This window comes from Malurus melanocephalus, unplaced genomic scaffold (genome assembly GCF_030028575.1).
Source record: "Malurus melanocephalus ecotype Western Australia unplaced genomic scaffold, MMel_1.1 scaffold_56, whole genome shotgun sequence".
NCBI lineage: Eukaryota > Metazoa > Chordata > Aves > Passeriformes > Maluridae > Malurus > Malurus melanocephalus.
The window spans coordinates 1,363,077-1,384,385 of NW_026623288.1; the positions used below are offsets into that span (position 1 = coordinate 1,363,077).

The window sequence follows — 21,309 nt, forward strand, 5'->3', positions numbered from 1 at the left end:
ACACACCTGTCATAAATTCCWGATACAGCACCAGGGATGCTCAAATTTTGACCAATATTCCCTTATACAATATATTAAAAAAAACCCCACCAAACACTCAACAAACCAAAATCCCAAAATATTTAAGAGACAAGTCCCTGTATCAACAGTCAATACAAACCCAAAATTTTAATGGCCTTTGGACAAGGGACAAATGGTTCAAAMAAAGGTGTAAACGTGCCTGAATGCAGGAAGGCAAACCTGGAGCTTCTGGAAACTGCTGGGGAAGGGCAGGTACAGAGAGCTCCTCAAAGACAGAAACCACCCTCCCAACATTACAACATCCAATTTTCATAACAATCCATAAAAGCAATAAAGTGACCACACAGAGAATGATTTACGACCCATTGAGAAAACTATTGTTTATTTAGAAAAAAGGTTACACTGGTAGAATTCAGCAGATAAAAAAATTCTTTTTTTTTTTTTTTTAAAAATGTCATTGTGAAATTTTTAGACTAAAGTTCAGCAATACAAAGCTCCTGTAGCTGTAACTGAAACTTAATTTATTTCAGTTTTGAAGAGAGCATTTCCAATCAATCTAAAAACAACATGACAAACAAAAGGTGTGACAAGGGACAACTGAGCACAGGTTTAGGTTGGGATGGGAGAGGGTTCATTCATTGTTTTTTTAAACAAGTCAACGTTATACACAATATACAAATAATCCCTAAGCATTGCATGAAAACAGTGCTCCCACTTAACTTTGTTTTTTTAGTTACCGATATTAAAAACAGGCCAAGTAATAAATAAAAACTGAGTTTAAATGAGGTAAATCCAAAAAGGTTCAATAACTGTTTATTTGTGGTTTTCAAACATCTAAAAGAATGCAATTTCAAATTGAAAGAATTACTAAACTCAGGCAGTATTTTCGACAAACTAAAGTGGAACTATGTACACATGAAACCTCATTTGCACTATGGCAACTGTTTGTTTGCAGCACATTGTGCTAAAATATGGAATAGGTAACACTTTCAGCCAGGTACTGAAAATAAATGTGTAAGAAACTAAGCAACAAGTTAAAAATACAGTAATGTACAACTTAACACTTAAGTCCTTAGCATGGGGAAATAAAGCAGAGAACTGAATAATTTAAGGAGATGCAGATGGGTCCTCTTCATTCACAATTTTCTGTGCAATCTATACTCTGGAAAATACATTTCTGGTCACAGATGGATATCTTCCCATTTCAATGTCACCTGCAACAAAGGTGTACATAATTAGAATTAGATGTTCAAATGAACATTGATCTCACAACATCACATTTTATTTAATTCACAAGTAAAAGAACGAGGGGAGAAATCAAATTATTTTTATCATTCCCTAACTCTAGTTTACTCCACATCAAGAACTACATTAATATGAGCACTGCACTGTAAACACTGAAACATTAATTTAAAGATATAAATAGGAAAAGTAGCCACTTATGAAGGTATAAACTCCTTTAGAGGTGCAAGTCCCTCAAAGTGTTACTATCTCCAAATTAGGCAAGAAACAAATGMAGTCAATCAGCCACTGTGCTTTGGGAAGAATACTATCACAGATTTAGCAGGAGCACAGGATGGGATTCCACAACTGTGCTGCTATACAAAGCACTTTTTCATACTTGACTGTGCACACAGTGGGGTGCTGTCAGTGTTCCAGGCCAGATGCTCCAGTTTAGCCAATCACACAGCTGGATACGAATTCCACCGTACAACTGACATTTACCTGAGCACTTATTTACACTCAGCAAAACACTGACTCTGCTTTTTTAGCTAATGTCAGTCCTCACTTTATATTGAATTGCTAGTCAAGACAAAACTTCATATTTTATTGTTAAAGAAGCTGCAGGTGCTCAGTAGTGAACATCATCTACCAAGACTGCCTTTTTTCTTGCTTTTCCAAAGTAACATTTAAAAAAACAAGGAAAAAAGCTGAGATCCCTCAACAGTGATCAGACAATAATGGCTGTGAAGGACAGAGTCAAGAAAATTCCAGCAAATTCTTTCCATAGAATGCTTGTAATTTTCAGTTTAGAAACTATTTACAGAAGTATCTTTCATTATTTCAAGAAGGTAAAATGAAATARTACGAAAAAGCAATAATGTAAACTCCCATCCTTTTTTACCACCACKTGGTGTGAGCACAAGCTTTGTTACCCAAAACTCTACATGTACATACCCTCAACTGCAGCGGCTGAATGAGCCTTGACACCAAATAGAACACAAAATTCTTTTTGAAATAAAAGCCTCCTTTGCTCTGAGACTACAATCCATGAGTGGAGACTTTTTCAGATATCCAATCTTTTTTTCTTGTTAAAATGTAAAATTATACACTGCCTGATGTATAAAGATTAACAACAGTCTGTGACTGAAGTTGTATCTATCAGGTGAACTAATTTAAATTCATTAGGACACTTTCCTTCCCAAATAACTGAAAATAAAACATTTCAAAACTCATAAACGGCTCAATGCAGAGGAGAAAAAAACTCCTCTCCTACCCATAAAACAAAATTTTAAGTGTTTACATCTGTGCATAGGTGTGAAAATAACCCAAACCATTCATGGCCCCACTTACTTCAAAGAACAATTGATTTTTCCAAAAGATCCAGTCTGAATAAGGGTTACTCAAAATACCCTAAAGTTTCTTTCTTTAAATAGTCCAAGTTTCCATGCCCACATTTTCCTTTATCTTCTTCCTCAGATCTGACCAGATAAGATTTTGCAGAGATATTGAGCTGACTCACTGCACTATGTAGCGTTGTAGTTTAAAAGCCACTGCTTTTATTGAAGAGGAGGATATAAAACTTGAGTTTGCATATATTAGATAAGATGCTTTTAAGTAACATGTACATTATCAAGATTGAGGACTGTCACAATGACAAGAATCCACTTCTGCTTTTGTATGGCAACTTCCCTTGCAAAAAAGCAAGATGCAACTCCACCAAACACCGCTGACACATCACATCCCCCAACTCCCTTTTTTTTTGCCCACCCAAAAATCTGAGCAGCTATGTAATCTCTGATGATGATGGGGAATATTTTTTCCCCCTTGCACAGGAATAAAAATTACTAATAATAGTATCAACAATATTTTAAAAATAATCATAGTAATTAAAAAAACCCAACCCAAAACCACACACACACAAAAAAAAAAAAAACCCCAAAGGCAAAATATACTCAGCCAAAAAAAAAAAATCCCCACAAAACAACCAACAAACCCCAAAACACCACCCTGCCACTCTGGGTGATTTTGGGCTATTTTGTCTGGATATCCTTTACCAGTCGACAGGACCCATGGGACATACCAAATCAAACCAAGTAAATAAACATTTTTACCTTGACTGAAAGAATCTTCATTATCTATGCTTGTCTGAAGATTTATGAGTAGATTCAGTGTTAAGGAAAAAAAATATGTATATTGCTACATATAATAAGAGAAAGCTCATTTGCAGTAATTTTCTGAAATGTCAATGTGTRAAAAAGGATATTGTTTCTTTTCTTCTTTCCCCCCAGTACTGTCCCGTTTCTCCTTCTTCTCTGCTTTTTCTTTATCATGTCTTGATTCCTTTAAAAACAAACATATGAGAAATAGCTTATTATGGTACCCATTGTACAGGGGGATTAGGAGGACTGTAGTATTTAACATTATAATGGGACACAGCTAAAAAAATCAGCCAAAATGACTGTACTCAGCTTCTGTGATTTCTGAGATTATTTTAACTTTCTCATCCAGTTCTCTGGTAACTGCCAGCACCAGAGTTGCAACTGGGGACTACCATTTGGTGAATAAAAATGTAACTACAACATACCTGCTTTCACCAAGAGAAGCTGTGCTAACACATGCACATGGAAATCTGAATTACAGGCTGGTTTATATGTAGATKAAAGTTACTTTCATCTACATGCCTAACAAAGTAGTCTGCAAATATTTTAGATTATTCAGAATMCAAAGTACAAATTCTGAGTTTTTCTGGCTACTGCCAAAATGAACTAGTCTTCCAAACTATCCTGCCAAGAGCAACTGCTGAAATATTTAAAGCCACACGACACCAGAAATTTCAGATGCATTTTCTTAYACATTCACAGCATGCCTTTTTAATTTAGGCTGCAAAGCAGCAGTAAATTTTAGGAAAAAAGCATAAACTTGTTCTGTCAACAACAAGAACAGCAAACCAACARGAGAACAGCTTATTTTACCTTTTTGCTACCAGAGGAGCTCTTCTCCATCTTTTCTGCCTTGATTGAATCGCCTTTCTCTTTTCCTGAAGACTTCGATTTGTTTTTCTCCTTCTCTTTTTCATTTAAGCGAGGGGAATCAGAAGGGCTTTCACTTTTGCTATGTTTTGAAGAACCAGCTAAAAACAGAACAGAGAGTTGTAATTCACAGCAAGTGAAGCCCAACAAACCCACACACAGAAAGTAAGATACGTACTTGTGCCGTTTTCCTCTTTGCGTCGTTTAGTTGAATCCTGTGGTACCTCTCGGTCACTGTTTGAATGATCCTGGCACCAAATACAATTACGCAGATGTTAGCAGACTAAAATGTGCTCCTCAAGTAGTACCTGCTGATATTCTGTTTTGGAGAACCATTTTTTGAATACTTCAAAGTATTCAAAGTGAGGTATTACATCTCGCATGAAGTTTCTGGAGGTCGGTTTGGAGGGTGAAGAAGTTTGAATACATTACTGCAAACCGACCTTTGAAAGAGTAACAGAACAAAAAAGCCACCTCTGATAGGGATCATTCCTGCTCAGATGGGCTGTACAGCCAATTATCACTGCAAGGGCTTGGAACAGAAAGCTTCCCAAGCACATACCAACTGTCCAAACTAGTTCATCAAAAATGTCACCAACCCTTTTTCGGTCTTTCCTGTCCTTTTCCTCTTTCTTCTCTCTCTCTCTGGATCTCTCCCTTGACTTGTCCAAATCTTTCTTCTCCACTTCTCTCTCCTTACTCTTGGACAGTGTTGGAGTAGTGTGGTTTATGTAGTGCTGTTAAATTAACGCAACATCACCAAATATTAACATGTATTCCAAATATTAACATGTATTCCTAGATGTGTAAATAAAAAGAAGTCTTATTCTAACATATCAGATCTAGTTCAAATATTAAACATGAATACTTTATTAGCAAAACAAAAAATGACTGAAGACATGTTCAAAMCCATCATCTATAATTTAACCTACAGCTTATTTACCCAACACTGGAAATTCAAGACTGTTTTCCCTTAACTGAAACATTTATATTGAACACACACAACATTGTTCACCAGAACCGTTGGATGCATGACCACAAACCAGACACGGGGCTACAGAAACAGGATATGCAGGTTACTGGACTCAGTTAACATCTGCAATCTTGCCTGGAATGAATGAATGGATGGAATCAATTGCTTAAGAAAGGTATAATTTATTTTTAAAGAATAATCTTTATCAACAAAGTATTTAAGACAATACTTTGAATAATGTGTTTTTTAATCTAACTCCTAACTTTCAAATTATAGAAACAGATGAACATATAAAATAATTGGGTTTTTTCTGTAATGTGTTCTAGACTGTTACTCCACTATCTCTTCTAATCAAGTCTGRTAAACTCCATAAAAGTGGTAGCACATGTTGTGTGCTTTATCCATATAAATATGGATACATTACAGTAACTAAATTTGCCTTTTAAAATACAATTATTTAGTTAGATCTAAGAAATTTTAAGAGCAAATTTTAAATTAAAACCACTTCCCTTGGTATTTAAGTTAAGCCAGCACACAGATTTACATCAGTATAATTCAATCTTTCCTCAGTTCCATAAGTTAATAACTTTATTTGGGACAAAAATGCCTTTTTATTAAAATGTTCTCTGTATTTCTTTTTAGAGACGCGTTAATTAAAAGAGGTAAGACTCCAACAAAAGAGGTAAGTAGAAGAGGTGAGTTTAGAACAATCAAGATATCACTYGAACCAAASCAATTAGCATTTCAAATMATTTTTTTAATTAAATTAATCCTGTCCTTCTCCAGTTTCAGTAAATGTTTAACTTACCAAAACCTTACTGGTCTTATGTTAAAAGTCACACTGACAAAATTTAAGTCTCTTTCCTTTTATTGCTTCACTGGAATTTCATTATCTATCAGAGACTGAACCTTCAATACTTCTTTSATGAGCTTCTGAACTGAACCTTCAATGACTGAACCTTCAACTCGTCTTCCTTTTGCTCTTTTCTCTCCCTTCTCTTCTCGTATTCCATTTCCTATAACACCATTTGACCAAGTAAATTTATCCCTGCTCTCTCCCTTGCTGACAATGCCATGCAAATATGCTTTCTCTAAACAGCCCAATTCAGTTGTCTCCCAGAGATGCTTTCCATGTGACAAAGCAAAYTTGTAGTTCTGCTTTCTCCTACTCCATTTCTTGTGCTCTCATGGCTGTTCACAGCAGATTCTGTTGCTCCCCTACCACTCCAGTGCAGAGTTTTGGAAAATTACATTCCCCCCTCTTTACTTTCAGAGAAAGACTTTATCAGCTTGCTTCCAGAAATGCTGCCAGCTGACACCACATCAAATTTTGGGCACTGCTGTGTGGTTTGTAACTCAAACAAATGCCAAAGCCAGAAAAACAAAAAACTAACTCAAGTCTGGCACCATTTATTTAATAATCTGCAATGTAAACTAATATTTCCATTGTCTGGCTCCAGAAACTGAGCCAAGTCAGGAATAAAGTCTGTAAGCAGACAACAGCACTAGAGTTATGAGTGTTAGCTGACCTCATAAATCTTACAGGCTTCTGAACATCCCACCCCTTCCCCAAACAAGTACATGGAAGTAAAGAGGGGCATTTAAAGTGTCTGATACCATGTACAGGGAACATTGTCATTGAAGTGCTTTAATTCTGTTAGAACGGCACTGAATAGTGAAGATTAGTTCATTAAATGAGATGGATTTGGGAAGAGCATTTAGAAAAGGAAGTAAAGGGTTAGACACCCCCCCTTCCCCAAACACTTAAAGAATAAATCCATTAAAAGGTCACACAACTGCAATACACTCCCAGCTAAGTMTACACAAACATATTATAGTTAATTCTAAAACCTAACTTTTCAAATTAACTAGAAAAATAAAGCTGTTTGCTGATAATTTAATTACAAATAGCTCCACTGCCTGCTTAATTAAATCCATGTGCTAATAAGAAAAAAAGTATTTTAAATAAAAATTTAGCTTAAGTAATGAAAACATAAGCAAAATTTCAATTAAACAGCTGAATCTTCACTAAYAYAGTAAGGAAGGAAAAAGTGAGATTTTGTAGATTCCCATAYAYCACCYTACAGATAGAGGTGAGCTCAATGCTATAGTTTTCTGATTTAAAAAACATTACATATACAGGATATGATGATGATTTAKAAAGGTATCTGGATTCAATCTATAAACATTGCAATTTCATCAATTGTAAGATTAAAAGGTTGTTTCCTATATACAYGCTCTCCGTAAGCAGATATAGTTGATATAGGAAAGATTCAATTTTTAAAAAAATCTGTCAGCAAGTGTCCCTTGCAAAATCACAGCTATTTTCAATTAAAACATAYAAAGTGCTCTGAACACTTTGTACAAAGATAGCTAGAACTAAAACAAGTGCAAATACAGGACAGAAAATGGCACTCCATTACACATTTTTAAATTAAGTAATCCTTGATAACCCATATATTATTCAGAAAGTTCAAATGGCCRGCATTTTCCAAGTGATAAACCTTTGTGCAGTTTAGTTACACACTGGTACTGATTGTGTAATCAAAGACTTTAATAGCAGCTTTAGTRGATTTGATCCATTTCCTCTGTCACATCCCCTGATGTATCAGCACATGTGCAGCAGTTGTGACTGTTACTGTACAACAGTTACAATGTGCCTCAGTTCTTAAAAAGCARCAAAATAGTTACAGAATCTGTCTACAATACAATATTGCAATGCTTGCCAGGCCACACCTGGTACACTAGGTTCTGTTTTTGTCCCTGCTATACAGGAAAGATGTGGACAGGCTGGAGCTGGCCCCGAGAAGGGCCACAAAGGCTGGTCCAAGGCTTGGGAAGCCTGACACAAGAGGAAGGGCAGAGAGAACAGAGTTTGCTCAGCTGTGAGACGAGGTGGCTTAGGGGAAACCTTATCCACTGTGTTCCASTATTTAAAGGTGGCTACCAAGGGAATGGAGATGCCCTTTYAGCAAGGAGTCACAGGTATCCATTACCCCTTATTTTTCCAAGTTACTCCTGGGAAAAYTCCAATTGGACACAAGAGGGAAACTTCTCACACAAAGAACAATCAGCCTTTGGATTATCTCCTCAGGAAAGTGATGGATTCCCCAACACTGGACACCTGTAAGATCTGGCTGGACAGGCTGCTGGGCCATCTTGTCTACATCATGTTTTGCCAAGAAAGGCTGGACCAGCTGATCCATGAGGTCCCTTCCAACCTGGGATTCTATGAACTCCTGAGAGCTTTCTTTACTATCCCTTCTCCTGCACTAAGATGGTAACACAGGAGGTTGTCTGTGATGTTTAGAAATACAATACTAYAGCACTAAAACATGAATACAATTGTAAGGGGAAAGAGTTAACAATATTCCAGAGATGTCTCAAATATTCTTTGTGTTAACTAACCACTGTTTTTTAATTTGTATATTCAAAACTCCCTAAAACATTCTAAGAACTATTTTAGCTATTCTATTCACTTTTCAGCCAAATGAATTGCTTAATAATAAGGATTTTTCTGTGTATTTCCATGTTTTAGAGGGGAACAGAAGAGACACTGACCTATCACATCTCTTCAAATTATTGACAGAAAGGTAAATCCAGGGGATTTTTGCTGTGTTGCTTCTACATAACCAACCCTCTGTCCTGTACAGAAGGTACAGAAGGTACACACCAGGACAAAAAAAATCCATCCCTCTATTACTAGGCTAGTATTTATAGGAATGAAATTTGAATTTTCTGAAGGAGTTTGCCACAGGAGCCAAAGTTAATGTCTCTCCGCAATAAAACATAAAATAAACTTGGGTGGTTTCTAAAAGATTCAAACCTTTGCTGAAGAATCCTTGAGTTCGTTGAGGTTGTCCTGTAGAAAATGAACGGAGATGACACGTGAGCTGGTACAGTTTTCAGAAACCAGAGGGACTTTGGGAAGCACGGCCGTACCCTTGAAACAAAAAACAGCTACTCCTTCTGGAATAAATSTTATGTTAATACTGTACTCTGAATGAAATTGGAACTGAAATACTTATTAAAAAGAAAGAAGGAAAATAAAAAAGACAGTCATTATCTATTCTCTAGACTCTGCTATTAAATAAACTATGTCTATAGTAAGTCTATATCTAAATTTTCCTGAAACAGTGAGAACACACTCTCCTGCCTAGCCAAAAACATAAAGAAAAAGTAGTCTTAACTATAAATATAGCTATGTTTCACCTGTTCACAACAGGTGAAACAGGTTTAAGATACTTTTAAACCTGTACCTTCTCCACTTTAAGTTAAAYGTGGCAGAAGTCACTCTAGAATGACCTTACACTGCCATTTATAAAAAACTTTATCATTAYAAGTAGTTACCACTGTCACCTGTTTCCTCAAAACTAGTAAAAGCTATTTGAGTTCTYCAAAATTATGCTAAAACTTTCAAGTAAGCTTACATAGAAAAATATGTACTCTTTGAAAAAAAAAGAAAAAAAAGAAGAGCTTGYTCTAAAGTTGGTAAGATGATGAAGTTTAAAGACCCACATAATCCATCACAGTGCTCTTGATGAAGTATTRGTAACTTACAGTTTTAAATGTTCAACGTACTGCAAATTCAAAGATTCCATGAACATAGATGGTTTAGAAATAATATAAATATGGAGCAAGGAATGGCTACCCTGAGTCTTCAAGTAGGCTACGCCCATGGTTTTGTGCTGCGCTTGAGTGCTTGGGGTTTCTCTTTGCTGGATAGGAGGCTTGGTGGCCACATCTGGTTTTATCGTAACGCAGGGCTCAACATGGTGGGAACCCATTGGAAATAAACAAACCTCGAAGGGAAGGTACAACAGAAGCTGCATGCGCACTGAATATACACAACTACAGGAGAACTGATCACCAAGGAGACTTTAAAATGGAACTCCTTTCAAGACTCCTCCTTAGAAGGCACATATYGGTATGATGCTCATCAAGAAGCCTGATGAATTCAGAGGTATCGTACATCCCGTATCATCCAGGAATCTTCAGTGCTATAGATTCTTCAAAGAAGTGCAGAAAAATATGCTCCACTCTGTTGCAAAGACTCGTTTGCTTGTAGCTACCATTGCACTCCAAAAAAACTGACTGCTTAAAGCAATGAGGCACTTCTGTGTAAAAATTCTCTTGAAATTTCCAAACACTATTTTACAAAATTTGTGCTAGGTCCTTGAAGCATTATTTTGGTTAATTAAAAAATATTTTTATAGAAAAAAAGACAGTCCGCCAATAAAGAAAAGGAATGCATTTTGCAATGCAACATAAAACCTCCAGTGGTTCCAGTGTATACTTGGCACAAAACTTGAAGGAAGTCGAATACTGGCATCCCAAACTTGTGAGCCTAACATGGGTGCTGCCTTCCTCAGGCTATACTAACCTTTACTGTTGAGGAATGTGATGGAGAAGAATGTGTATCAACTTTGCGGCGTTTTTGTTCTGAGGAAAGAACAGAACAAAGACATCATTAAAACACAGTTCTAAGAGGAGAATCRAGTAGTAACATATTCTGAAGTAGCAACATAATTAAAGCTAGAAATCATTTCTTACCACTAYGTGAATCTTGTTTTCCCTAAGCTATCTAGATTTAGCAGCATGCCTTGACYATCTTTTTGAAAGTTTGTGTAATGTGAACAAACAGCTGCAAAATTAYGCCCACTCCAAACTTCCATTCTATGGAAGTCACTTTCTGAATTTCAGAATTGCTATGAAGTCCCTGAAAAGGTGAACCCTAGGAAAAACATTACAGCCCTCCCTTACATGGTTTGCCTTAAGCAKCACAAATATAAAACTCAACATTTGCCTCAGATAATAACTCARGGATTTGCTAATCCTTAATATAAGAAAGGATTGAGGAGGCTTACTGCATCCTTACGGACACAAAGGCCTATGTCTTTCACTTCCCCTGTTTTCTTCCAATTCAAAGGTTGGCATGAAGCTCTCAGAGTACACACGAAGTTTTTGYGTTACACTGTTGCTAAACTTGCACAGCCAACACATTTAAATAAAAGACTATTTAGACTTAAGAGTAAAAAAATTACAGGCTTTGGGAGAACAAGCATTCACTGGAGATGTGTGACGTTCACACATCCACATAGTTTGCCTTTTGGAGATATTCTGACCACCTGCTTTAGATATTGACTGTATTGAAAAGCCAGTGCCAAAATCTCACTTGTTACGTAGGGATTCTCTCTCAACTTCTCTAGCATTTTGTGACCTTCAGTGGTTTTGAAGTTACACATTCTGTTTTTTAGACAGAAACTAAATATTCAAACTTACCCCTTTCAGATTCTGATGTTTCTGATCTGGGAACAGGTGACTTCAAGGACCCAGCTACTGGCACCTTTTCTCCTCCTTTAGCATTTTCCTTGGATTTCATTTCCTTCGCTAGATCTCTTTCTCTGGATGGCTCCTTTTCTCTCTCCTTTTCAGCAGTTGACTTTGACTCAATGATGGTAACAACCGTCTTGGACTTTTCTTCTTTCGAAGCTTTTTCTTCTTTCTTCACTTTTTCCTTCTCTTTGTCAGATTTTGGCGTTTTCTCCTTAATCTCTCTTGCTTTCTCATCTTTGTTTGCCCGTTCTTCCTTCGGTTTATCTTTCCCATCCTTCCCAAGTGCCTTCATCTCCGGAGTGGCAGCTGGAGTCTTGTCTTTTTTTTCTTTATCTTTTTCCTTCCCGCTTTTTTCTTTATCATCTTTCTCTTTAATAATTTTGCTGCATCAAAAATAAATAGGCCAATTAGCATGGATACAAAACCCAGCTCTAGCTTTATCACAGAAGTTTTACTTCTGAGTRTTTGACAGAATTTCCTGGAGCAGTCACTGTAAGATTTCAGATTTGCTGTTTCTTTATCAGAACACAAACAAGCAAATGTTCTAATTTGTTTTATCTTGTTTAGCTAAAATGAAATGCATTTAGCAACAATGTCAGATCAGTAGTATTGTGAAAGAAATAATCTCATTTATTAAACTTTRAAGAAACAGAGACTATTTACACAGAACCCAGAAATAAAAACAAAAGGCAGCCATTTTCAAGTGTATTTCTGCRGCTTGGAAGGAAGAAAATAGAGAATGTGTAAGAATAGCTTTTCTCACCTATTAGATGCACTGTTTCCATTGCTTGTTGTCACCTTCGGTGTAGCGTTGACAGTTTTATTAATAACTTTCACCACACCCTGAGACTTCTCCTTTAATTTATCTGCTTGTAAAAAAAAGGGATAAGCTCTATTTCAGCAAGTTCATATATATCCTATTGGTTAAAATACAACAAGTAGCTGAGCATATTCATGTAAGGTCATGTGTAGCTAACAGCTAAAATAGGCAGCAGAACACCCYCTCCCAAAACCAAGTAAAAATAAAGAACATGCACTGATTCTATTTAGCATCACATTTACATTTTTTCTTTTTAGCTTAATGAACTCAATTTTGAGAGAAGTCTGTAATGTCAKAAGAATTCTACTACCAAATAAACATATAATGATCAAAGGGTATTTACCAGTCTCCTCAGTAGTGCCCTCTTCCAGTCTAACTGTATTTATTGTGAGAGACGTAGGCATCCCAGCACCACCTGGCCCATTTTGTACTGTTGCAGGTACAGCATTCCTGGCAGGTGGGTCTTTGTGGTGAAATTCATTTTCAGGTATCATGAAAGGCTTCCTACTTTTCAACTGTCCAGAATAGCTGCAAGTCGCACAGATTGTTAAATATGCACAAACATAAAGCAAAACATGGGTTGAATCTTAAATGTGGATCTAATCTAACAGTTCATCTGTTATTTATTTCACAGTTTTTCCTAACTGATACGCAGTTTCTTCCCCCTTCATTGATGAGCTCAAAAGAAAAAGAAAAACAAACAAACCCACTAGACACAGAAGCAGCCCTACTTCCACACCCTCCTCCTCACCACGCACACACACACACACCTGCCAAGCACACAGAACAAACTGACTACTGACAAAACTTCAAACTCTTGGGGCTACCTGAACTGCCCCTCAGGCATATGAGGATGATTCCACAGTCACCACAGGAAGATGCAACATGTAACTAAGCATTTTAGAATGATAAACACTTCCAATATCTAACCAGTCTTGCAGCAACAGCCCTTGGCTTTCGTCCTTCTACTATCCCTCCTATCCCTTTGCTGCTATATTAAATCTCTAAAATTAAGCTATGCTCTTGTGAGTAGAAATCTTTCCTATTTAAAGTGTTTTACTAGAGTCTTGCAAAGGAAATTATTCATCATCCAGCACAAAATGAATGTTTTCATTCACACTGCCAGCACCGAGATGCAGGATAGCGGAATCTTCTGTGATAAGGTAAAAATCAAATGTTAGGACTGTAACAGTTCCGAGTCTTTAGATGCCTTTCATGATCCACTTTTAACCACTTTCTTAAATAAGTTGTTGTTACCCCATAGCCAATGCATATAGATCAGGTCTCTTCTCTTTCTCTTCCTGACATATCTTGTGTACTCTTCTTTCCAAGGCTTGACCCAGGTTCAGCACTTTTGGATACCATGGAAGGATTTTGGTCAGCACRATCAGGATGTTTCTGATATGTGTATATTCACCTGTTTCCAGGCAGTGCACAGAAGCCTAAAACATGAATTAAAATTTAATGAAGTTGGGGTTTTTTATTAAAGCATTCAAAAACCTATGTTTTTTGGCATCTTTATTTACCTTAGTTAATTTATAGTGCCATTTGTGTACCACGTGTCTAAAATTCTCATAATCCAATTGATCAGCCTTATTTCCACCATCAAACCCAGTTGCTCGTAATATAGTTAGGAAGCCTGGATAGTTGCCACATTCCTATATGCACATCAAAGAACACAAAAAAGTTATTTTTCAGAAAACAAAACTGGCAATTCTAAATTCTAACATCAAAATAATGAGACATGATCACACTCTACAAGATTCCCACTCATAATTTTTTTTGAAGCTTATTTATGTTGAAATTTTAGTTGTGGGTGAGTGAAAAGATTATTCATAATTTAGCTCTTGCAAGGAGTATTAGGRAAGTTTCCATATGCTCCCTAAATTGTCTTTCAGCTCAGTTATGTGAAAATCAGAAATGGAAAGGGTTTTTTAGCAAACATTTTTTAACATTATACAAAATTACCTCTATCAAAACTACATGAATTATAGTAAAATATAAGTCAATTCTATGATTATGCCATCAGAAAAATCCCATCACACTGTTTTTAAAGCTAACAATTTCACTAAATCAATTTTTACTGGGCTGAATTACACCAGTGGTTATTACATATTCCAATGAGCCAACTCATTTTACTAATTTCCCACACCTTTTCATATATGACTCTGTCACTGTGCCATCTGGTCACGGTCTCCAGCATACAGCATAAAAACCTGCCATATCTACTGGCTTCATTTTCAGTGCAACTTGCAACTGTATATATAATATCAGAGAAAACCTGTGAATAGAGCAAGAAAACATTACTATGACCTTACTGCATTACAAAAGCAAAAAAAAACCCCAAAAGAATTATMAATTTCTCTTATCTAAACCACCATTAAGCCAATTTCTAAATACAACAGAGATTGCTTATAAAATACTGTTTGTTTCCAAGCCCTTGTTACAACTGCTGATTTTTCACACTTAGGCCAGAATCCAAGCACTGCATACAGCTGCTGCTTACACACTGTTTCACAGTTTGAGTGTCTTTATTGACACAACTGTTTTGTTTTCAAATTATTAGTTAACTGAGCTGGTAGTAGTGAACATCTAGCCAAGACGATAGAAAAATGGTTTTTTTTTCCTGGCCAGCATAGGTCTATCAGACAGGGCTACTCAAGTAGGAATGCTCTTTTGGACACATGAAACCAGAGCAGATGCAGTGACACAAACCAGCACCACTTGTCAGGGTCAGAAGTATCCCAGGACGTGCTGGTGGGGGACAACCATAAGAAAACTGGTTCCACTGCAGCAGGGTACACACAGCTAAAATGGGAGGATTAGAGGAGCCGATGGAAATTTTTTAAAGGTTACAAATTTGAAAGCAACTAATATGACAGCTAATGACTTTCCTCTGAAACTCCAGACTCATTTCTGGAAAAATAAACCCCTGAAGCTTGAAGAGAACTTTGCTTGTAAGAGCTGCAGCACAAAAGTGATTGTCACAGATTCTAGGATGAAGCATAAGTAAAGATCTTGTCTGCCTCTTTTGGGAGGCAGGGGAGACAATAGTTTGTGTGTCTATGATGTACATTCACAGAGCTGTAGCTACTCACTCGGTCATAGCAGAGAAGTGTGGAGAAGTTGGGTGTTTTCTGTTGATGCACAAGTTCAACGAAGTGAGCACAGTAAACCGCATCAATTGCCGAAAAAATGCATCGAGGAAATATACACAACTGYAAAAATTTGGTGATGGTCTCATTTTTGGTAGATTCTTCAAAAAACAAAAGTTGAGAAGGGAARAAGGAATGGAAAAATAAAGTAAATTAATGGTTTAACATTCAACTACTCTCTTTCCAAGAAGTTCATATGACACATCCTTAGTCTGGTGTTTCTATATTTGGCCACTTGTATTTCAGACACGTTTTTGGCATTGATCAGAAAGTCAATATAAATGCAACTGTTTGAGGGTGGGGATAGAACAGCAGGGTGGATATAGCAAATGTTTATTTCTTGTTGGGAAAATTCTCCTTTCACACAATGGGGCTAAAAACAGGTTCTGGGAAAGCTTCAGTAAAATTCTCCACCTGCTCAGATTGTGCACATTAGCAAAGGGAACACCACCTGCTATTTCCTTAGAAACACTTTCTTTCATTTTTCTAGATGGGACTGACTTTCAGCTTGGTTTCCTTAGACCTGAAGAACATGCTGTCTCTATACAATCCATTTATAATAATTTTTCCAATTCCAARCACTTAGATGAATTTAAAGAGGAASARTCYTCAGTAAACCACCACCCCAATAKACASATTTTGYGGAAGCTTCATTCTACCWCTGARTAAAAGGCTGCACTGTATCAAACTYAAGAGTTACCTGCTCCTGTTTGACCAGCCACTGGTTGGTAAATTCAACAGCCCAAAACATATCCAAACTGGTCCCACAGCAACAAGGAGCATAAAAACAAGCTGAGAGGAACGTACAGTATGAAAGCAAGACTGGAAGAAAGTACAGAACTAAAGTCTGCAAGTGGATGCCTTCAAAGGAAAAAGAGTCACGATCCTCATGAGGGCCACTGGTGACTTTGCACAGGCCACAAGTCATAATACCCACAGTTTACTTGCTTCAGTTCTGTGATGCTCATAGAATAAAGCTTGTTCAAAAAAGGACTGCCAGCTTTTACTTAACTAAAAACTTTATGTTGACTTTTTTTAATTTCAGTATCTACCCCTCAAAGGTTGTAACAAACATTTAATACCTAAAAAAAAAAATCTATCAAGAGAATCACAGTTCATAGGACAATCAAGTGTGTGTTGTTTCAGAAGTCTACAAACAAAGCAAGTAAGCAGCTAGTCAGGACAGGTAGTCTCCAATTGCTAAAGCTASCAGGCTACTTACTCTKCCAAAAATWAACCTATTTTTAAGGGTACAAACATGCTATCAAAAGTTGATAGACAGGAAGCCAGTCCTCAAAAAAAATATAAATAATTTTAAAAATAATGATAAAACCCACTAAAGTGGATGTGCTGTTCAATTTCCTCCTAAGTACTATTACAGATTTCTCTCAATGAGGATACTGATGAAATAGTAAGATTGTCTTTGGATACAATTCAGAGAAACTTCCTTCAGCTGAAGCCCAAGCACAAGAGCCAACAATAAGCTATTCCCAGTATCCCACAAAGAGTACATGTTTATATACAAATCACATCTACACACATTATTTTCTACATGCTTTTGGGTGCTTCTCTAAGCAGACAAATTTACCAAGTCACCTCTAGACCAAGCTTTAACCAGGCAGTAATTTTTCAACAGTAATTTCTTGTAGTTCATTCGCTGTCCACACCAGTATATTAAATATTTATAGGGAATAACTTCTCTTGATTTAACTGTCAGTGTTTCTTCATTAAACCAGTTGGCTGGATCTTACACGACTTGGACAACAAAACTCTTTTCCACTGGATTATGCTAGGCTTCTTGGACAGACGAACTACTACTTCCAGTTACAAACTCAAAGTTCATCCAGAGAAGAAAACTGACCAGAGAAAAACATTTCAGATTAACCATACCAGCAGAGTTCACAAGCAACATGAAACATTACAGAAGTCGTAGGAAAAAAAACTTGGTTCCTGCATATCTGCCACATGAAACATCTGCATGCTGTTACACTGCATGGGGCTGTTAGGCTGGCACAACATTTAATCTTGTCACTGGAATAGGGTTTATGCCACCACCCAAACACTGGCACATTGCTCCTAATCACAGGACTCAAACAAAATAAGTTAACTGAAACCACTTGTGGAGACTTTACATGCCTGGTTTTTGTCCTGTAGCAATTATCCTGACTTAGCAACATTCCAACTGCATTTAAGATGTACAAGCCAGCTTGCAATTACARATTTCCACTGAATTAGTCCATCTTTTACTAATTTTATAAATTAGGACAATATTTAAAAGGTCTGGACATAGCAAGAAACAAAAAACTTCATTACAAAAGCCAACTACTCATTGACATGCATTTTCAAAGACACATTACATTCTAGCTAAAATTTACCTTGCTAACAGACCTCAACATACAGAGAACAAATTTTCAAATCAACATTGAGAGTAATTAGTGCAAATAAATTCTGGAGTCTATGACAACTACAAAAACACCCACAGCATTTCCCCTGGACACACTTACTTGCCAGAAGCCAGTTATCTTTCTCTAGTTTCAGTCTCTGGAGAACCCTCTGCACATGCTCCAACTGCTTCTTCTCCTCTTCAAGGAGCTTGTCCTGCAGAGCTGTACAACGTTCTTTTTCTTTTTTCTTTTTATTTGGAGGCTATAAAATATCAATGTAATTTATTTAGTATTACACTAACATTTACTACAGACAGAGCAATAAATTCCTGGTAATATTAAAGAATACTTGAAAAACCTCTCATTTCACTCAAAAATGTTCTRCTCTAGTAATCAACTGACTTTACGAACTCTGGTACAGCATAGTTAAGTCAAAAGGGAATAGACAAACCATAGATACAGGTGTCAAGACCTGCTTTCTGAAACTGATTTTCCAGTAATTWTCACTTAGTGGAATCACTWGTAYTTTTAAAATGGGAATTATGAAAAAWGTCAATCCAAATTATGTTAATGTGGGAAATCAGAATGGCTGAACCAGGTGACAAAACTTCCAGATCTAAACAACTTTAATGTAATACTACATGAAAAGAAGCTCTCTCAAGGCTAGAAAGTTTAAACTGGACCAGAAAAATATCAACATACCATTTCCTGATTGTCATCTATGGCTTTCATCTGGACTTTAAGYTTATTGACTTCTCTGTCATAGCTGCTGTGGGGCACAGCAAGGTCATACATTGTCAAAGACCAGAATGTGGCATAAAACTGAGGGCTGATGTCATCCCAAACTTTAGGGAGGTGCAGAGAAATCACAGCTTCGTGAACAGGAGCCATCACCAGCTCACATGATGTAATGTATTTGTGAACTTTGTGCTGCTGTTTATTTCCCTTCTCAGCTTTTTTTAGTTCATCATACTTTGACTGTGGATAAAAAATATAAAAAATAAAAAATTGTAATCAATATACACAAAAATTAAACTTTTCTCGAAAACCTTTCTATACAACATTTACACACGTGAAATGTCAGTACATAAAGTGCTGGAAAACCTCATACAGAATCTTTACTCTTCATCCATACTGGATGAATTTATTTATCTTTCCTCACTGATGCTGCTACCTGTTTGTTACAGTAACACATTATACTACACCAAGTAAAAATTGCTCTCCATATTTAACTTTTTAGATTCAGGGACMAATTTCTTTCTAAGGTTTCCTGAGATACCCCAACCCTTTGGCAATTGCAATGCTTTCTGCCACAGCAAAAATCTATCCAAAACACCTGCAGAAGAACTTACACTTTTGAGGGAACAAGGTGGGAGAGGACTCCTACTGAAAACCCAAGACAGCTGAAGAGGTAACTTCATTAGCTACATGTTCTGTCAGTTGTGTCAAAGTGGACACATGGACCACATTTTTAAGACTGAGGACAACCTGTTCAAGCCCACAGCTTCTATTTCTAATTCTACTCATAAAACTTGGCAAGCTTTATTTTAGCAAACAAACTCTATCTGGAAGCAGCCACGTGTACTGATAACAGGTACCAGAGCAGCACTTSRAGCAGACAAATGGAAGAGCTGTACTCACTGAAATGTGGTGTGCATACATGGGTCTTGAGAGGAAAAATGCAGCATCGTGAGGTGTGTGAAACTCATTACAGAGAACATCAATAGAAGGCACTCGCTTAATGTAATCCTCTGTGCTTAGATTGGATGCTAAAAACCCGCCAAATTGTACCAGGGTGTCATGGCACTACAAGTGAAAGATACAAGAAATTAGCAAACATTATTGTTGTGTTTAACATTTAAGTCAGGGAGACTTTGAAAGCTTGGGGTTTTTTTTTTCTATTTTGTTTCTTGTTGAAAATGCTAACACCAAATAGTAGAGCAAGAATTKTCTCATGTGGGAAGAACAACAAAATTTAAAAACCCACTGCTAGAAAAGCCAGCAGAATTTAAGAGCATTCTGTTCTACCAGAATGGAATGCAACTAATTCGTACTGCCCAAGGCAGCAAAAGAATTCTTTCTTAAAGAAGGAAGTTCCACTACCAAATTAAATTAGCAAAACACAGACACTTAAGAAATAAAAATTTAACTTTTTATAACAAAGCATGCTTTGCTCTTTTACTGAGAAGTTTCCTGTCAATTTAATATACTTTCAATACACCCATATATTTTAATAGTACAATCACTGCAATTATTTAAAAAAAAATCTTATGTATTTGTATTTATTGTACTGGGTTCTTATATATAATGTTAAAGATTTTTTATGTGCTGAAATCTTACACATTGTGCTGATACTCCAGAAGTTAATAAAAAGGAGGGGTTCTCATAAATATATGTATTTTTACTYGCCTGATCATACAGTTTTCCCACCAGCTTCAGATGTTTTTCCCCTCCTTCTTGAAATATGACACCATTTCTCTGCTGAGCCATAAGCAAGCACAGYGGGAGGGCAAGGTCATGGTCCAGTAACGCATCTTTCAATCTCTGAGATGATTTTTTTGTATTCCTGATTTGGCCAAAGTACCCACCCTGCACAGAAAAAGTTAYCCAAATTGGAAAATAGTGCATAACAAATGGAATCTGTGTGTGCTGACTGCAGAAACTCAGATGAATTAACAGCAGTAGTTTCCTGCCTATCAGTAAAACTCTGGATCCTGTACTGCAATGTAAGTATAGAATAATCAGWAACTAACACGTCTTGCATGCTGTTCATTAGTTTTTGCTACTCTCCCCAAGCAAGGCTGAGCTAGGACTGCAGCACATCCAAGCTCAGTGGCTGCTGGAACACACAGCTCTGTCGTGTAACACTCTTGTTAASATGAGATGCTGTGATACACAACTATAAAGGTCCATATCTACATTGCCTTGGCTGCCTGTCTCAAGGCCTGTGAACTCAAGAGAGGGCAACCGATGAGAGCACACACCTTTCTCAGCTATGCAGCCAGAGTTCTTGAGCCAGAGCCTTTAGAACCACCATTAAAAAGCAATAGTAATTATTACATATAACGTAAACACACCTCAGCTTTCAGTTGTTCTCCACCTGTCATGGCTTCCAATTGTTCCATTGTCATTTCTTCAGTGATTTCTATCCCTGCCATTTTCTGCACCACTTCTTTTAAAATAAGCAAATCAAAGCTGCAAAGAAAACAGAAAAGTGAAGTAGAAACAAGACAATTTGTTTATGAACTGGAAGCTCTGACATTCTAYATTACAAAGCAGCACTACAGTGCATATTAAATAACATTTTTCTTCTTTTTTCAAGAAGAAACCGCTATGCCAAGCACAAGGATTTCTTTATTGCAAGTAA

The 21,309-nt window shown here is 36.8% G+C and overlaps 1 protein-coding gene across 5 annotated transcripts in view; it reads right to left on the reverse strand.

Moving 5' to 3' along the window:
* Nucleotides 1–817: 817 nt before the first annotated feature.
* Nucleotides 818–21,309, reverse strand: part of THOC2 (THO complex subunit 2) — a 46,410-nt gene continuing 25,918 nt past the window's right edge. Inside the window, exons 20-39 of one of the 5 annotated variants that reach the window (XM_057365658.1) lie at nt 21,020–21,137; nt 20,352–20,531; nt 19,584–19,748; nt 18,645–18,920; nt 18,063–18,204; nt 15,502–15,659; nt 14,556–14,684; nt 13,930–14,061; nt 13,661–13,845; nt 12,747–12,931; nt 12,347–12,449; nt 11,530–11,966; nt 10,631–10,689; nt 9,074–9,109; nt 4,874–5,011; nt 4,453–4,522; nt 4,218–4,375; nt 3,509–3,585; nt 3,357–3,404; nt 818–1,235 (exon numbers count right to left, since the gene is read on the reverse strand). In XM_057365658.1, the coding sequence (XP_057221641.1) occupies nt 3,377–3,404; nt 3,509–3,585; nt 4,218–4,375; nt 4,453–4,522; nt 4,874–5,011; nt 9,074–9,109; nt 10,631–10,689; nt 11,530–11,966; nt 12,347–12,449; nt 12,747–12,931; nt 13,661–13,845; nt 13,930–14,061; nt 14,556–14,684; nt 15,502–15,659; nt 18,063–18,204; nt 18,645–18,920; nt 19,584–19,748; nt 20,352–20,531; nt 21,020–21,137 (2,776 nt within the window). In that variant the 3' untranslated portion in view covers nt 818–1,235; nt 3,357–3,376. Of the gene's footprint in view, nt 1,236–3,356; nt 3,405–3,508; nt 3,586–4,217; nt 4,376–4,452; nt 4,523–4,873; nt 5,012–9,073; nt 9,191–9,898; nt 10,690–11,529; nt 11,967–12,346; nt 12,453–12,746; nt 12,932–13,660; nt 13,846–13,929; nt 14,062–14,555; nt 14,685–15,501; nt 15,660–18,062; nt 18,205–18,644; nt 18,921–19,583; nt 19,749–20,351; nt 20,532–21,019; nt 21,138–21,309 lie in introns of those variants that run through there. The other 4 variants (XM_057365656.1, XM_057365657.1, XM_057365655.1 and 1 more) reach the window with 4 other exon arrangements.